Source organism: Electrophorus electricus, chromosome 15 (genome assembly GCF_041902795.1).
Source record: "Electrophorus electricus isolate QZ-2024a chromosome 15, ASM4190279v1, whole genome shotgun sequence".
NCBI lineage: Eukaryota > Metazoa > Chordata > Actinopteri > Gymnotiformes > Gymnotidae > Electrophorus > Electrophorus electricus.
This window is the reverse complement of record NC_137511.1, coordinates 6,215,431-6,234,624: the sequence shown is the minus strand read 5'-3', so window position 1 is coordinate 6,234,624 and position 19,194 is coordinate 6,215,431. Positions and strand designations below refer to the sequence as shown.

Sequence of the window (19,194 nt, the reverse complement as noted above, 5' to 3'; positions counted from 1 at the left end):
AAGCTGTACGGAACTCTCACACCTTAAGGACATAATAGAGGATAAAAAGATTACCCTTCAGCTACAGATATAAATTCTCATTTTCTTTCTCTTCTCTTAAGTAGGTTATTAGATCTAATCCATGACCAGCATCTGATTATCCTGTAACAAATTCTCTGTTACTTAAGACCAATGAGAAACATCTGGGACAAGTCTGAGAAAAAGTACCACAGTAATGCAGTAGAACACCTTCTAAAAGTGAAGTAGATATACACTGTGGCCTAGCTGGACCTAGAAATAGAAATGTCCAGTAAACCTGAAACAAAGGAGGTACTGGGCAAAGGAGGTACTGGTGACAAAATGCAGATCACAGTCTTAGTGGAATGAGAACTGCTACTTACAGAGCTTAATGTCAAAGAACATTCCAGAGCTTTCAGGAAACAAATGTATCACCACAAACAGCAGCAGGAAAAATAATGCTACACAAAAAGGTAATTAGATTTCTAGAAATATGCAGCATCCGAAAGGTTCACTAGATGTGCTACTCCTTTGTGTAATGCCTTGATTTTAATAGTATGAGATCATTTGCATTTCTAGTATGTATATATAAAAACCATTGCTATTCTGTGTGGTATAATTGTGTTAATTAGAGCATTTTGTAAACAAAGTGTATGTCCGGTTTTTGTACTGTCAGTCAAATTAGTGACATATTGATATGTATTCAGAGAAGCTAAAAAAGAGAAGAAAAAAAACACTAAAAGACAGTACACAACACTGTATTTTCAACAAGTGAAATAAGAACATTGGATCTACATTGACCTCTAGTGGATTAATTTGGTATTACAAATCATGTTCTTTCTAAGCAATGCCCAGCAGCTAGTCCCTAGCTAGTGCTCAGTTGAGAGAGCCAAGAGTTAATTATACAAAGGCTGGATATGCTGGATACACTTTATGCAGGATCCAACTTTGATTAAAAAAAGACTGTGGTTTCCTCAACAATTATATGAGGTACTTTGTTGTCATGGCAATAATTGCTCTCTTTTCCTGAAACTACAATTTAAGACGAATAGTTTGTGTTGACCAAAAAACAACTACATGTGCATACACATCCACCCCAAACAAACACCACCATATATATATATATATATATATATATATATATATATATATATATATATATATATATATATATATATATATATATTTTTTTTTTTTTTTTTTTTTTTTAATGTATTTTTTTTTTCATATTCCAGGTGAGTAACTGTAGGGTACTGCAGAGATGTAAATTGTAGTAAAGTACAGAGTTTCCAGAAAACCAGGACATTTTGGACAGAGGTCCTTCATCAGCTGTGCAAGCTAAGTGCTTCACACATATATTACAAAGCAAAAATATATAAACGGCAGAAATGTTACATCAAACAGCTTTGTTACCATGGTCCTCACTAGACCTGAAATGAACCTCTATCAGAAACTTCTAAATAAATGTTATGAAAATTGCATTCTGTACGCCACAAATGCAACATAATCTTCTATAATAATGTGCCCTTATGTCATGATAATAGGAGTTGGGTTAAAAGTCTTCAGCAAGCTACACTTGAATGTTCTGCCATTTATCCATTTATAGCACCATGATGACATTAAGCTTGAATGACACACTGAAAGTGGCATTCATACACCAAAGACACAAAGTACAAAACTGGAGGGAATACTGGCTGAGGAAAACTAAATCTAACAAGAATGCACAAATCAAAATTTGAGTACCTCAAAAAGAATTTGTACATATTTGTGAGTCGTGTGTTTATACATATGTGTTTAGATAACATTAACCAATCCCAGAGCAGAGTAAGTTAGCCTGTCTCTAAGAAAATATAAATGCCTAAGTAAATCTAAAGCCACAGTCGTTCGCTCAGGTCCAGAATACTGATTTAGAGTCAGATCAGCAGGGAAAAACACCAAAACAATTTTCATTAATCCAGCCAAACTGGATGGAATACAACCTTGTAAATACAAAAATAGCATGATAAGTGACCACAAGGGAGCATCTTTAGCTTGCCCTATGCAATTTTCAAAGACCTATTTTTCTAGCAATTTTGTGCCACTTCATACCTTTTATGAGAGACTCTTCTCAGCTGCTGTTCCATTTATCTAAGAGTGTTTGAGAGTTTCTGCTGCTGAGTGATTAGAACCTCAAACTTCAGAGCTGTGGCATTATTAATGGATTATCCATAATTAAGACAAGCAGTCCATAATTAATACCCATCGGAGTGACCTCCTGAAGGAGACTAAGATGTCTAAGGCAGGAGCAAAGACTTTGTAACCTGGTATATTGCAGCATAACGACACTGCAATATACGAAGAAAAAAAATGTAATACTAAAAAAATATTTTCCTTGTAAAATGTATTATCTTCTCATCTTACAACACTTAACATTATCCCATATCTAGAAATGTTTATTTGTTACTTATTTTAGAATATGCCCCAAACAATCAGAGCAAAATGATAAACCAATCGTCACATATAATAATGCATAGTACAATGAGGAATGACCGTATTAGGAGTGTTTTTGGTGAAAATAAGCTACACCCACACCAGTAAATTTAAAGTAAATCATTTTATCTGCATATCAGACAAGGAGCAAAAAGTAATTAATTATTTTCTGTAAGATATTGACTCTAGACGCCTTGCACAGAATTCACAAATTCACAGCTTTTCCATTGCTAAGGGGAACACGTGTGTGTTTGGGTTTTTTTGGTTTTTTTTGGGGGGGGGGGGGTGCGTGTGTGTGTGTGTGTGTGTGTGTGTGTGTGTGTGTGTGTGTGTGTGTTTATAAAACTCTGTGTCTGGGGTAATGGGCTATGCCAAACCTCAACACACTGAGTTTTTTGTTTTAGTTCTCCCTAGCAAAACAGATGTGTGCCTTCATCAAAAGCACTAGCAGCACTCTCTGAATACCTTTAAATATCAGTGTTAGCCAGCTCTCTAATTGCATGCAGGAGTCATACCACTCTTTCATGCCTATATCACTTCCATACTGATTATAGATTATAGTGCAGGGACTTGGCCTTCATTTAAACATCCACTTCCTGTTCACACTGCTGACAAAGTGAGAATTTAAAAGAAAAAAACAGTGAAGACTACTATTAATAATATTTTCATTCAATGTGTGACAGTTTTATAAAAATCCACATAAAATTAAAACCAGAACAAATGTAATTCAGCACCTCTTCTCGCACTCTTTGCATACAGAGAACAAAGTGCTATAAAATTTTGTTTAATATTGGTTAAGTAGTCAGTGGCCAAAATGTTAAAATATATCTTTCATTGTTGCATATGTTGCTTGGAATACTATAATCTATCAACATCAAAAATCACTCACCACAGTTGAATGCACGAGTGTAACCACATCTTGTCTTGTTGAAGTAATGCTGCCTTGATTAGTAAAGTCTTTCTTTAAACTCACTACGCAGTTACTCAGTGTACCCTGAAGACAAATAAACAACCCTTGAAGTAACTCTGCCTTCCAGCTGTCAAATGAGTAGCATATTTGATCAAGGCTCAGATCCATTCAGGTATCTAAATGCAAGATAAAAATGATGTGGCTGGGAAGTGTGAAGTGGAAAGTATCACTCAGTGAGTGGCCTAGTCAAACAGTGAAACTCTGTTCATTGCTCATTTCAGCATAAAAACATCTGATGTCAAAGAGGCAGCACAACTGTACAAATGCTATCATTAATTATTAGTCTCTACGGTTCTCTGAAGACATTTTCACCACCCTGACATTTTTAATTTTGTTTCAATTTGTTGCATTTTTAAGTAGAGGTTAAAATAAATGTAAAGCAAATAATATGCTCTGCATCAAAAAGTGTAAAAATTGGTTCATCTGAAATCTTGCCTTTCAGTAATGGAGAAAAAAAACATTTTGTGAAGTCCTGTTACCATGTTTAAGTTACATGGACAAGTAGAACTGCGAATATACAGTCCTCCTAGTCTCAGATGTGGAGGTAAATGTGAAACATAATAGTTCACTCATACTGGAAGCTGAGAATATGCTATTAAGGCTCACTCATAAATGTGCCTGATATGGACAACCTTGAATCCTGCTTAATGTCTGCCACACACCAAAATAATCTGCCCAACACCAACATGCTGCTGGCTGTGGAAAAGACGGACTTCTTATGAGACGGAGGGATTGCAAATCGCTCCTGGGAACCATAGATCCTGCGGTACTATGGTAACAAATCATCCCACACTGCATTTCCTTGAACTTTAGTGAGCTGAAAAAAACATCTACCGCAAGTAACAGAACATCTGTGTGTCTGTGTGGTTTGCACACAGATAGGGGTTGCTTCATAGAAAACAGGATGAAGAAAATGAGCGTTGTCACTCATTTCAAATGCATCAGTAGATGGAGCAGGGCTGGGATACTGACAACTTTCTCCAATAAAGGGTATGTTTGGAGCAAAGCAACAGAATCCCTGCAGCTGCTGGTGTGTTTACGACCTCATCGCTCTGTCTGCTGTCAGGTGCAGTCACAGGCCTTCACTAACTATTCTGCACAAAATGATACGATTGGCCCTTTCTTTATAATAACACTACAGATGAACAACAGCAGTGTGCACTACGTGCAGGAGAGGAAAGGTATGAGAAGAGGCTGGTATTAATCGCTGATTCAAGCACACAGAACAAACAAGAAATAGATGGAGATGAGAGCCAAGGGAAAGCAAAGCAGCAGAGGAACTCAGTTCCGTCCAAGCTTGCAGTGTATATTACAGTCCATTGGTGGTGCAAAGGCAGTAAACACTCAACATGAGACCAATTCACTATTAAGTGGCCCCAATAGTAGCCCTCAATTTCAGGCAAGCTCTCATTTATTTGATCCAGGTGTACACTACTTATACCTACTTACACAGCAAGGCTCACAGAAACTGCACATAGAACATGGTGTCAGCTGCTACTAGATAGTCAGTCTTCAAAAGGGAGGTGCCAACCCTAGGGAATAGTGCAACGCAAAGTTTGACACATGACACAGCAAGCAATGAAGAATATAAGATAAAAGAAAGTACCAAAAAAGTTTAACAAAAAACACCAATACAAGATCACAAAGATCACAGATATTACAGTGTATGCGGTAAAGTGTGGCAGAGCAAGAGCTGTACACAGGAACATGAGAAACATAGAGAAGCAAGAGATAAACAGGGGAATGTAAGAATAAGGCTATTTTTGATGGTGCAATCTGTCTTTACTGTTTCTTGTCACAGACAGTAACTGCCTCATATGGATGTGTGACTCAGTGGGCCTCTACAGAGGCCTCATGGGAGATCCATCAGTGGGCAGCATGGATGACTAGAGGCTACAGAAGCTTGCAGCAAACAAAGTGTCACTCCAGTCACATCACACCTCCACCTTCTCAAACACTCATCCCTCCAGCTTGACAATTTACTCTCTCTACAACTCATCTGTCCTCTTAAACTAATATATGTACTGTACAAACATGAAAAAGCTAACCTTTTGTGTGGAAAGCTAAAATGGCCTGAATGTGCCACCAGAAGCCCACACTATGCTGATGGGTACATGTTTAAATATCAACTTGCCATTTGTATCTGGTAATGCATGATAACTATGGGAAATAAGCTATGTCTTCCAACAGAAAGAAGAATAGAAAGTAATGCTTGAATTTGTTTTACAAATTTGTTCTCCCAAATTTCAGTGTCCTTGCATGAGTATGCTTCAAGAGGCTACGAAGACCAATCAAACTGTTTGAAGTATTCATCTTATATACCATAATGCCTACTGGTTCTTCTGGTGAACATTGTTGTGTATGCTTCCAGTTTGTGAGGTGGAAGAGCATGGAGAGTGGTAGTGGAGTGGAAGACATGGCTTTGCACTGGCATGCAATTAGCATGCAGAAAGGGGACAGCAGCACCCACTGACACGTAGAGGGTGGTTTGTGGAAAACAACACGGAGAGTCTGGCAATGAATGCTGAAATCTATGAATAACCAGGCAACCTTTATGCTCCCTATGTGCAAATCAGGCACAAAAATACAGCTTCAGAGTAAGAGACAGGCAAGGTAAGATCATCATCAAACATCCTCCATGCCGAGAAAGCAGGAAAAAAGCTGCTTAAGTTTCAAGGTGGTAATTATGTGAACAGATGTAATAAATCATTTTTCAATTAGCATAAGACTAAAAGGACAAGGTTCTCTACTAGTCATTGCCAAGATAATAGTGTAAGTCTTATTATTTTTAATTGTGTTTGTGCATGCGTGTTAGGGATTATTCAAATGAGGTCAAAGGGAGGTGTTAAGTGTCCCATCAGAATGTGAATCAGAATGACAATTTTTCTTTTATTGGCCATGTATATAGACTTTTAGGAAATGCAAGTTGGTGTTTGCTGACATTGCACATGGATGGAATAAAATGTTATACACCTATAGAAAGTTATACATTGTTACAAATAAATGTATATTGTACCTAGTAAAAGAGTTTAGCAAATTCATCCCACCTAAATAATTTTAGTGTATGATAGTAATACTAAATAATATATACAAATGATCTTGTGGAAAAATTATTACAGAATACAAAAGGAAGTGTTCTCTACACCATCAACTGGACACATATGTTGCTTGTTATTCTCTAAATATCCATTTTTTGGCATCAGCGTGTCGACACAATATCATGGCATTACACTGTCTCCCCCCACACTGTGAGTATTTCTATTGACTTGTGCATTACAATAGCTAATTATGACTCTACCCCAACTTAACCTTAACTTCTATAGCCAAAAGTAAACAATTAAATCTTTCCCAAAAAAAAACTGTATTTTAGGTAAGACAAACGTCGTACCAGTGGAACCAGTCAAATGGATTCACAGCGCGCGCGCACACACACACACACACACACACACTGTCAGGAAGGAGGAGGAGGATGTTAAATGCCACATGCACAGAAAAAGGCTGATTGAGATTGTTATTGACTCATCATCATTACCATTACCAGTCTTCGGCTCTATCAACAGCTAGTCCCACCGCCTCTGAATCACAATCCGCTTGCATGCATGTTTGTGTGAGTGTAGAGGCTTCTACGTCCTACACTTTTCACCTTTCACATGTTGTACCTTTTTATCTACTCCTGTGTCTCTAGGGTCATGTTCCCTTTCACCTTCTTTTATTTCTCACTTTTATGGACTTCTGTAACCATGCCTTTTGCAAAATATGCAATTAAATGTACTTTTCCTATACTGATGACCACAATGAATAGTTTTAATCTCATGTAATCACACAGTAGTCAGACATGGCCTACCCAGAAGTAACCTTTTCTCCCTAAGAAGGAAGAACAGAATCTCTCAAGCTCCCTCGACAGGACACCTGAGCACACTTCCTGTCCCTGCATGGTTACACCTGTCCAGTGAAGTGCCACAGAGGAGCTTCCTAGTAGAGCTGGTTACTGTGAAGCTCACCTAACCTTCATGGAGAGTGGCCTCCGTCCCAGAGGCATCAATAGGAGAACATTATGAAAGATTTGGGTCAGTTTGAGCTTCAGCAAAAAAAAAACCTCTAGCTTTTCACTTCCTTGTTTTTTAAGCAAAATGCAACAGTAAGCAGAATCCAACATAAAACCCTGTAATTTAAAAAGGTTCCTATCCTTAAATTCAGTTACAACAAAAAAAGCTTATAGCAGAGCATGTGACAATGCTCTACTGTATCATTTCCCTTTAAACTAAGCAGAATAAGACAGTAAGCAGAATTCATGACAAAACGAGAACAGAAAACATATGCTTACTCAAAGACCCAACAGGTCATATGACTTTAGATAAAGTCACTGCACTTATCCCTAGAAGTAAGCCCAACAGTCCAATATTGCTTATATTTGCATTTGCATTGTCGTTTATTGATTATTATAAAGGAAAGCTTCAAAAGTAACATTACTTATGTAAAAAGGTTTCACTTTTATTGGCATGGATGCAGCAGGCTTCCTGTTCTGCTGCACATTTAGACAAACTTAAATGGATACAATAATCCAACAGACAATATTAATTAATTAAGGCCTGTACACAGATGACTCTCTCAAGAAAGCTTTTAGTATGCTAGCTTAGAACTACATATTTATGTATCTCAGAACAGTGACAGTAGAACAGACAAACTATACTCCCATCAAAACTATAACACAATGTTGGAACCCTAGAAACCCTAGGCACCTGCTCGACCTTGTTGGATGTAAATGCAGAGATAATGCAGGTGGCAGACAGAAGCGACGATGGACGCGTGAGCTGCAGGGCACAGATATTTGGAGCACATAAATAAAACATCTTAAAGGTTGAGTCTGGTGTGTCCCTGACACAGAATTATAGCACAGGATCCAAACCAGCATGGGATGCATTCATACCACGCACATCAAATCACAATGTAGACACAGCTAATGAATGAACTTGTACAGAATGTCAGCAACAGCAGGTTACTTACAACCTCCTTAAAGAGCTGAATTTTAAAAAACAAATCATTTGAAAAAAATGTTTTTTTCTCTTTCTCTGACACCTACTGTCAACCTCATCCTCACTGTTAGATTTATCTTAGGTGCTACTACTAAGACTTAATTCACTGTGACTTTCTAATGCACAATAACAAGTAACAGGTAACACAATATGCATATATATTTTGTCTACATGAATCCTTTTATTTAAGTGGAGAGTAGTGACCATAAAAGCTGTGCCTTTTTTTACTCTGTAACACATTATTTTCACATACACGCTAATGACCACTATTTTTCCCTTTTTTAAACCTACAATACTTCCACAATCTATAGACTCTGTTCATCACCACGGCAACAACACAAGGCTGATATAACATTCTGTCAGAAAGAATGATTCAACTGTGAAGCCAGAGGGGCAGCAAATATCTCCTTTTCTCATAAAGGTCCAAGTGCAATTTTGTTTTTATAACAAATGTTTATTTATCAAAAACAAAGTCAGAAATATCAAATGAAAGTATATTTTAGAATATCACAGACACAGTGAAACACACACACACACAAACACACACACACACACACACACGCGTGCGCACACACACGCACACACATATGTTGAGTGCGGAAGGACCCACCTGCTGGTGCAGATGTACACACAGTGGGACACAGGAACGCCTGGAAGCTGGAAGAGCAAAGTTCGCTCACCGTTCCCATCTCAGAGCTACACGCTTAGAGCCCTATGACTCACTACAGACCCCGATTCCACTTCATTGACCGCGTCAGGGGATGGGAGTGAGAGACGGGAAAATCTGCCTTCACACACAACCAGCGAGAAAGACGCAAGAGCCTCCCCTTGTTTCCTCTTATTTGTCCTCGCAGCAGAAAATGAAACTTGTGCAGATTCAATTCCGATGGTAGTAGTTTTTGTTGTTTTTGTTAACTGTCAGTTTTCCATTCAGCTGGAGTCAGTGAGTCCAAACGAAAGCACTCAGAGAGCAGCAGAGGAGCCAAGCAGTGATGTGTCCCCCAGATCCCCTCCACAGTGGTGTCTGCCAGCCCTCTCTCACACTCACCATCACGCCTTCCTTCTGCCTCCTTTCTCCCCTCTCAATAACTACATCTCCTTCTTTCTGCTCCTGACACTTTCTCTCTTCATTCATTTCACAGAGCTTCCCCTCAGCAAATGCCTCACTCTTTGTCCGTCTTTTTGCTCTTCAAGCGCTACGTTTACATTTGTACTAAGCTGTATTGTTATTCTGCAGTCTTGCCTTGAAATAATCTTGGAGCAGATAAGTGTCATGCAAATACGCATTGAGCTCATTACCACTTCTCACCACACCTCCTCACTTACACCCACATATGAGCACAGAGGCCAGGTTAGTCAGTATACAACAAAACTAAGTCATGCTTGACTATAGATAGGCTTTATATTTTTATATTTATATATATATATATATATATATATATATATATATATATATATATATATACACACACACAAACAGTTAGTCATGAGCAATGATGTGTGCAATAACAGTTTATCATGAAACATAATTAGATCACTACTATTTGTGATTAGTGTGGTTAGGTCAAGTTAGGCTTTATGCTACATTTCCTTTTTAATATCTATATGTCAAGAAGTACACAAAACATTGTATCATGTATGGTTTTTAGGCCTCAAGAGAAAAAGCATAGGTTTAATTTTACTGTATAGATTTTATTAATAATACGTAGACATACTACATATCCTATTACGTAAAGGTGTTTACATATACATAAATGAATGATCTGAAAATGAACAAAAATAAACTGTGTGTGTGTGTGTGTGTGTGTGTGTGTGTGTATGCCAGGGACTGTCAAGGTTTGTTTTGCATATTTATTCAAATTTAATAAAAGCTATCCTCTAATAGACTCTAGTCTAAGAATAATTAAAATAATATCTCATATTTAATACTGGAACTCATTCCAAAGTTTGCATTATACCTGTGTTCATTTATATATTGTTTGTGGAAAGCATAATTGGTTCAGAGAAGCACTCAAAACAGCATTACTAGTAGTCTCCAGTCAGGAAACTGTTAAGAGACAGATATCGGAGATCCTGCAGGAAAGCCCACCCAGAACTTTCCAGATCCCTACCCAGCAATCTAGTCATACTCTAGCTCACTCCCTTCCTCCTCTTTCATCCTACAGTCTTACTAATCTATCACACCCTTTGCATCAACATCTGTGTGGCATTATACACACACTGAGTAATCACCATCACACACACACACACACACTCTGAGTAATCACTTATTAAGAACTTCTACTCTATAACTGTACCTATTAGGTTGCTATACCATGTTTACGTATGCTATACCATGTTTACTCTATAACTGTACTTATTAGGTTGCTATACCATGTTTACTCTATAACTGTACCTATTAGGTTGCTATACCATGTTTACTCTATAACTGTACCTATTAGGTTGCTATACCTTTCTTATAGGTACATTTTACAAATGTTAACTTACAGTCTGAAGCCCATCCGTTATCATACATAACATGCCAGTCTGTCAATCCATGTATAGTTGTAACGATTCAGATAAAAGCCAGACACTCACAGATAAAATTAGGTGTGGTTTTAATCAGTAAGGAATAATCCAACACGGTAAACAAAATACAGGCATGAACCAGAATCATAGAGGTAACAGAGACAGAGTGCATCACAAACAGGGTATACACAGTCCTAGTTCGAAATCCAGAAAGACAATATAATCAGGCAGAAGACAAATCCAAATGGGGCAGGCAAAAACAGGAGAGTAATAGGATAAAGAACAGGACTCGGTATGCACTAACAGTTCAATACTTCGCAGTGTGTGTCTGGTAATGTCAGGTATAAATGGGTACCCCCCCCAAGGAGTCTGGGATGACCACCTCTGTAGCTAGAAACCGTTGCACCATTACAGGATCCCCTAGACGACGTGTGGTGTGGACGACCCCTAGGATGGGGAGCAGGTTTGTCCAGGAAACAGGTGTGGAAATCAGACAGCAGACTGGAATTCAGTATGTCATTGTGGGGAACCCAGCTCTACTTCTCATGGCCAAACCTCTCCCAATCTACCAGATATTGGAGAGATCACCCTCTTCTTCAACAGTGCAGGATGTGTCATACTGCATACACTGGGGCCCCATCATACTCGTTCGGTGGAGGCAAGGTGTCACAAGGCAAACCTCATCCAACGGACCTGAAACCACAGCCTTGAGCAAAGATGCATGGAAAGAGCGAGATATCCAGTATGGAGGTGGTAGACCCAACTGGTCGGTGACATTGTTTATACGCTTGAGAATTTTGAATGGACCAATAAATTTGGGGCTCATCTTGTGGCAGGATCCTGGGGAGTGAAAATTCCTTGTAGACAGCCAAACTCGATCCCAGGAATGATATACCAGAGTCTCATTCCTGCGCCGATCGGCCAGCTCCTTGTAGTGTTTTAAAACTTGTTCGGTTGCATTTGCAAGTCTCCTCTCACAATTTCTCGCTGTTCCTCATCCATTCATTCACCACAGGGATGTTGTTCACAATTGTAGTCCATGGGGCCGTGGGAAGTTGATAACCTAAAACACATTCAAATGGTGTGATACCAGTTGTGGAATTGGTTAATGAGTTTTGTGCCGTCAATGCCTATGGCAGGAACCTGGACCAGCCAGATGGATTGTTAAAACAGAAACACCTTAGGAATTTGCTTAATTCTTAGTTGGCATGTTCACACTGGCCATTGGATTGTGGGTGGTATCCAGCAGCCAAATTCACAGCGACTCCTATATGCTTCAAAAAAGGCTGACCAAACTTTGGAAGTAAACTGACATCCTCTGTTTGACAATTGATCTTCAGGTATACCGAAGATACAGAATACGTGATTCAATAGTGCTTCTGGTGTTTGGAAGGCTGTAGGTAGATCAGAAAATGGTATGAAACTTAGCCCTTGTGAGAAACAGTCTACAACAGTTAAAACGGTAGTATTCTCCATGGAGAAGGTCAAGTACTGTGGCTCCTTATAATAGTTCTATGGCACAATCATAAGGGCTATGAGGCGGCAGTTGGGTGACCCTGACTTAACTAAAAAGAGGTCTTGAGAGGTCCTGATATTTATTGGGGATGGAACAGACCTGGACTACTGCTGGACTTTCAATAGTAGTGGAACACAAACTTAAGGCAGGAGGTTTTATTCAGTCCTTGAAGCAATGAGGTGACCAGTGAAGGATTTCCTTTTGGGACCATAATATGACGGGGTCATGTTGTTCCAACCATGGTAGGCCAAGAATAATCAGGAACAAGGAGGCTTTGATCACCAGGAAGGACATGAGCTCTGAATGAAGTGTGCTGGTAGATAGTCTTATGGCGTTAGCACGATGTTTGATGGATCCAGCCCCTACTGGGGCACCATCAAGGGCAGCCAGATGAAGGGTTTGTCGTAGAGGCTCTATGGGAATGCCCAGTTCCTTGATCATGTGAGTGTGCAAGAAGTTTCCCTCTGCTCCTGAGCCAATCAAGGCTGTAAACCTAACAGGAGAGGACTGAGAGCCAACCAAAACCAGGATCATAAAAGATTAAGACACCAACCCTTTTGTGGGAATCCTCACTACATTAGCATGTGGAATGGATGTGGAGCATCTTTTAGGTCTGACACGACATTGTCTCAGGACATGACCTCCTGTATGCGTCATCTCCTTTCTTCAGCAGTAAGGTGAATCACATTACTTGGGTTCCATTTGTGTCTCCTACCAGGTCTCCACTCAGATCCTAGTAGCTGAGTAGGAGGGATGAATACTGCTTGTTCCTCGTGGTTTCTGCCCCTGGAGAAAGTGATCTAGACGACTGGCCAGAGTGATGAGTTGGTCAAGGTTTAAATCATAATCTCTGCCAGCCAATTCAAGTAGTACTTCTGTGTTGAGACCATTACAAAACGTGACCAGCAGGGCAGCTTCGTTCCATCCAATCCCGGCACCAATAGTGAAAAACTCAAGGGCATAGTCTCAAACCAAGCAGTTGCCTTGGCAGAGTTTTGATAGCATCTCACCACTTGCTCTACTCTCATGTGGATGGTCAAAGACTGCTTTGAATTGCATTTAAAAAAAAGGTCTCATAGGGTGATGTTTTTATGTCGTTCCATAGAGCAGTAACGCAATCAAGAGCTTTGTCTGTAAGTCGAGAGGTGAGAAAAGCTATTTCAGCTTGATGAGAACAAGAAGGATAGCTACTACAATACAAGGAACATTGCAGCAGAGAACCTCGACATTTATCTTGGGAACTGTCATACTCATCTGATTTACTGACATGAAAAATGGGATAATTACCGATGGGAAGTGCAACAGTAGTTGAGAGAAGATCTCTCAGAGAAGATAAAGCCAAGGCTTGTAGTTGGGAGGTGAGATCTCACATGTATCTCCCAAGTTCCACCATTTGAGTCTGTTGTTCAGCCTGCTGTTTGGCAATTCCATTCATTGAGCATGTAGCTGTGGGTGTTGTCCAAGTAAACATCCTTGAGCGGACACTGTCTTCTTCAACGCCTCTGAATCTGCCGTCTGCATCAGAGGCAAAGTATTCTGTAATGACTCAGATAAAGCCAGACGCTCACATATAAAATGAGGTGTGGTTTTAATCAGTAAGGGATAATCCATCATGGTTGTCAAACTACAGGCAAGGGTCAGAACCAGAATCATAGAGGTAACAGAGCCAGAGGCAGGCATAAACAGAAGAGTAATAAGACAAAGAACAGAAATACCGTAAGACTATCAGAAATAACGCTCGGTATGCAATGACAGTTCAAGTGGCAATACTTTGCAGAGTGTGTCTGGTAATGTCAGGTATAAATAGGGAGTGCAAATGAGTAGCAGGTAATATTAATACTCCAGGTATGATGAACATGTGTATGGTTGGTGATTGGCTGGATGTTCTTCATCATCGTAATGCTGGGAATTGTAGTTAGCCAAGGAAACTGGTGGCAATACAACAGTGTGTTACCCTGTTAATGAATGATTAGGTACTATTTAGGGTGGCAGACAGTTCTCAACATAGCAGTGATATTGACATATTAGATTGAAATTATAAATCGCTCTGGATAAGAGTGCCTGCTAAACATATGAATGTAGTGGTAGATGTCTAACCCCAGCCCTCAGACACACCAGTGATGCTGGTGTTTTTTAACTTGTCAATATCACTGCTAGGTTGAGTGGCCTGACCACTTATTAAGTTAGACAGATAATACGATCAAGGCTATAGTCTCCAGGTGTAACTATACAAACTGTTTCTAATAAATGTTTCAATATCGTATAGAATTACCTAAGCACAAATTTAAACAAATGTATTGACAGCTTGAGACAAATTGACACCTATACTTCTTAATCTTGAAAAAAAGATAGCACTACTAGAATAACAAAAAAAATAGCACTACTAGAATATTTTTGGAATATTTCTGCTCTGTTCTATGTTTTTGTTGACTTTCCTTCACAATTAACTCTGTTAACTTTAGTTCACAATCCTTTGAACTCTCACTACATTCTGAAAAGAAAATCTCATATTTCTACTGAAATACATGTTCTCGGACCCTCACTTTCTATTGCTTTGACTATAAAACCCTACAGCCACACCTACCCACGCTGATTTGCAGTGTTTTAGTAGCCAGGTTAGCTAGCTTAGCTATCTTAGCTAGCCCAGCCTGGAAAAGTTCTTACGTCTTTCTTTTTATTACTTATACAATTTACTTGTACTTTTGATACTTGAGTACATACAGTGTCACTGTATTTAACAGATCTAACATTACCCAAGGCTCATTGTCCTTAAAAGTACCTACTTTTACTCAAGTGACTATTAAATAAAGTTATATTATCCAACACTCCTATAAGAATATTCTCTTACTTTTCTAATGGTACACTATATTTATACCTACAAAAAGAGAAAAATGCAGGAAAAGTAAATTAAATTTGAATGTAAATGTTATCTAGCAGGACCAGCTTTTCATAAAGATTTGTGTTCCCAGTTTGGCGGTCTGAAAATACTGGACAATATTTTACTACTCAATGGGCAAATGCTCTGAGGTTATTGTGTTTTGATACTCCAGCAACGTTCATTTGAAACTTTCACATATGAACTTCAATAAAATGATATAAAACGGCTATACAACATTTGCTATATAAGACAATACAACAGTCTTATGCCTAATTTAACCTCAAAGGCTTAATTTACAATTGATTAAAATGTTGTCAAAAATGAGTCCATGAATCTAACTCACATATCACCTCACTATATTGCAGATATATTTGCCGAACATAGGTTAATCCTATGCATGTCCTAATATTTTATGTAATTATAGCATATACCATAAAAATCAATTAAGAATATATTTTAATAATTGTCCTTTCTGAAAAATGAAAAGTATTGTTAAAGTAGAAAGAGATGCCGTGTCAGGAGTTTAATGAGAATTGATATTGCAGTACCACTGAGTCAGCAAACCTCTGTCCATGTTATATCCCACTTTGTTTTCTTTTCTCTATAAGGTGAAAGATGAATATCTTTTAGAGGACATTAATGCCCAGAGACTTTGTTTGTTCTCATTTATTCTAGGAATTGGTTGTTAAGTAATAAATTATAGAGTACATTTAAAACCAAAGTGCTGTACACATATGATCAAATAAACAAATACATAAACGCACAACATGTAAACCAATTCACAAATAATCACAAAAATCAATATAATTCAAACAGCTAACTGATAAAAATAAGTTTTCAATATTGCTTTAAAAACTGAGGCAGAAGGGGACAACCTAATGTTATACTGTTACAGAGTCTTGGTGCTGCACCTGAAAGTTTGGTCACCCTTAAGCTTTAGTCGAGAATGTGGAACAGCCAAGAGCAAGTGATCTAAAAACCTCAGGAACCTGGAAGAGTTATGGAGTATTAGTAATTCTGAGCTATAATGAGGTTTATATTCATTTAGGGCTTTAAAAACAAATTAAAAAACCTTGTACTGAACCAGGTAATGAACAGGGAGCCATTGGAGTGATATGTCCTCTTTTCTTAGCACTCATGAGCAATCTGGCAGCAGCATTTTGCAGTAAATGTGCCTATGAAGACTTACTGATGCCAACAAGTGCATTTATTACCTCCAATTTATAAAATCCAGAGGAGTAAAAAATGGTTTAATTTCAGCAATTGATCAGATTTAGTAGAAACTACTTTTGATGAGAGAATTGATTTGCCTGTCAAACTTAAGGTCAGGATCAAACACCACACCAAGGTACTTGACCTGAGGTTTCACATATTCAGTACACTAGTACACCAAGATTTTTTAGTAATCTTGGGTGGGCCAAAAAGCTTATATCAGGGTTTTTTAGACGTACAGATAAGTAGCCACAATACAATATGCACACCCTTTTCCCTAAAGACTTATTAAATGCACACACATACTGAAATCCAGAGATTTGTCTTAGAAGACTGGAGGCAGAAGTGTCCCAGTCAGTTTTTTACCGCTCATCTCTCCCTGCTGTGTGAATAAATGAGGTTACTTAGAGGAGGGACAGCAACCCAATTGCTCATTCACCTCATAAAATGAGGATAACATTCTGGCAACCTGCCAGTAATGATTCTTCAGCGAAAAGCCCTCACTTACAAATGTCCTGGAAACCCAATATGTCATGAAATGAATAGCACATGGGTTTCTCTGTTTCTTTTGCCTCTTCCACCTCCTACCTCCGAGTCATTGTGAACACAGTAAAATAGTGTGAACAGTATTCCAGCTGTGTGCACTATGAGAGCCTCTCAGAGAATGAGGAGGACTTGTGAGAGCCACACACCCTCACACCTATTCCCAGTCTCCATGCCAACCAGTCAAATCTGATAAGTCTGGCAATCATTTCGTCTGTCCATTTTCTCTTTTGTCTGTTTTTCTGTTTATCCCTCATCCATCCTTCCATATACTACAAGTATGTTTATGTGATACCCCAATTAGTACAGTATGAATTGCAATGATTGCTCACAACATTTCAATACATTTACCAACAGGGCCACTCAATTACAGTGTTGTAGTGTATGTCACCCCCTACTGTACTTTCTGAGTAAGAACAGGATTTGTGAAAAATACCCAAACCCTCACAAACGATTCATATGTAATTTTGTGGGAATAAAAATGTACTCTGGAAAAAATGTTTCTTAGAATGTGAACAGTCCTAGTCAGTTACTCAGGTCAGATTTGTTCAAAAATTAGCTGAGGGGGTTGGTGTGACTTGCTAGCCACAGTGAGGTAAACCAAAATATCTGTCAACAATGTCATATTCTATGAGAAGATGACAAAGCACTTTTGTAAATTGCTCTGGATAAGAGTGTCTGCTAAATGCCATAAATGTAAATGTAACAAAGACTTCAGCAGTACGTGCAAGTATTCCCATATATTATTGTCTAAACAAAATAATGCAACAATAAACTATATAAGAAAAAATGTTTTTTGAAACTCAGTTTTTGGAAAGAACACATGCAAATAACACTGCCATTCACAAGCATGAGCGGGAGGAGTGAAGTGAGTGGCTGATCAGTTGAATGAGGTGAAACAAGGACAGGCTCAGAGGTTTCCTGTACAGCCTCGTTCTTTCCTGAAGCCAACACACTGCCACGTCTGCAGCTGCAGCCATGGCAGTGGTAAGCGATCTCAGGTCACCTTTGTGTGCATATGCATAAACACTCAAACACTCAACAGCAGGGTACCTAAAGCTTCTTTGTTGTCATTTTGGACATGACTATTTAAAGATGAAAGACATTCCAACACTAGCTAAAATTTGTTATGTTTATAAACACTCAGGCCAAACTAGTTACAACAGCAGAACTTCTCTAAGCTATGATAAGAGCTGCATCAGGGCTACTGTTCCACCATAACTGCAGGATTGCAGCTTCAAATCCATTCATATTACCCAAAAGAACATTAAACTGTCAAACACTGTAATTTTCACTGTACTCTATTAGCTGAACAGCTGATTCATAGCAATCAGATGTTGGCTGAAGTTCAGCTTTAAGACTTATAAACACTAAGTATTTTATTAACTTTTTAACTTTTTTTGCAGTATAAAATGTGCATTTTTAAAATTATTTAATTATGTTGAAGGTTTTTCTGTGGAACAAAGCCATCCATAAGTGTGTTGGCGTGTGTTACTACCAGCAACTGATCTGAGACAAAAAAATGAAAACTAGAACTCATGAATGGTGGAAATTTGAACATACATTGTCAAATCAGAGTTACAAAGATGTAAAATACTATGCTGTGGTCTGTAATACAAATTTGGCAGGTACTTGGTAAATAACTACACTTACTGCAGCAGCAAGGTGATGAGGAGTTACTGGTATGTGAATTGGAAGGAGGCCAAGTACTTCAAGTTCCTTTTTGCTGATTAAAATGATTTTCCTTGTCTATCTGGTTCATGTAAATTTTATTAAAACTAATGTAACTAATAAATATTTTTATCCACTCTGACACAGGTGGCATAGATAAAAACCATCTTTTCCACACACACAATCAAAGAGAGAGAGAGAGAGAGAGAGAGAGAGAGAGGGAGGTGCCACGTCTGTTAAGGCCTCAGACAGGAAATCCTGTTACACCATTTATGCTTGTCTGACACTTTATGAAGGCACCACATAACACACAAGAAATAGGTCACACTAGATAACATTTACAAATAAAATTTCACTACTGCTTATGGTTATTTTTATGATTTATGTTTACATTTAT

General features: G+C 38.5%; 1 protein-coding gene across 2 annotated transcripts in view; it reads right to left on the bottom strand.

Annotated features, from left to right (window-relative positions):
• Positions 1-19,194, bottom strand: part of cyth1b (cytohesin 1b) — a 48,119-nt gene that overhangs the window by 28,085 nt on the left and 840 nt on the right. The window contains exon 1 of one of the 2 annotated variants that reach the window (XM_081697623.1): positions 9,080-9,470. The exons of the other annotated variant lie outside the window; for it this stretch is intronic. Within the exon in view, the coding sequence (XP_081553749.1) occupies positions 9,080-9,158 (79 nt within the window). The 5' untranslated portion in view covers positions 9,159-9,470. Of the gene's footprint in view, positions 1-9,079; positions 9,471-19,194 lie in introns of those variants that run through there. 2 annotated transcript variants of the gene reach the window in all.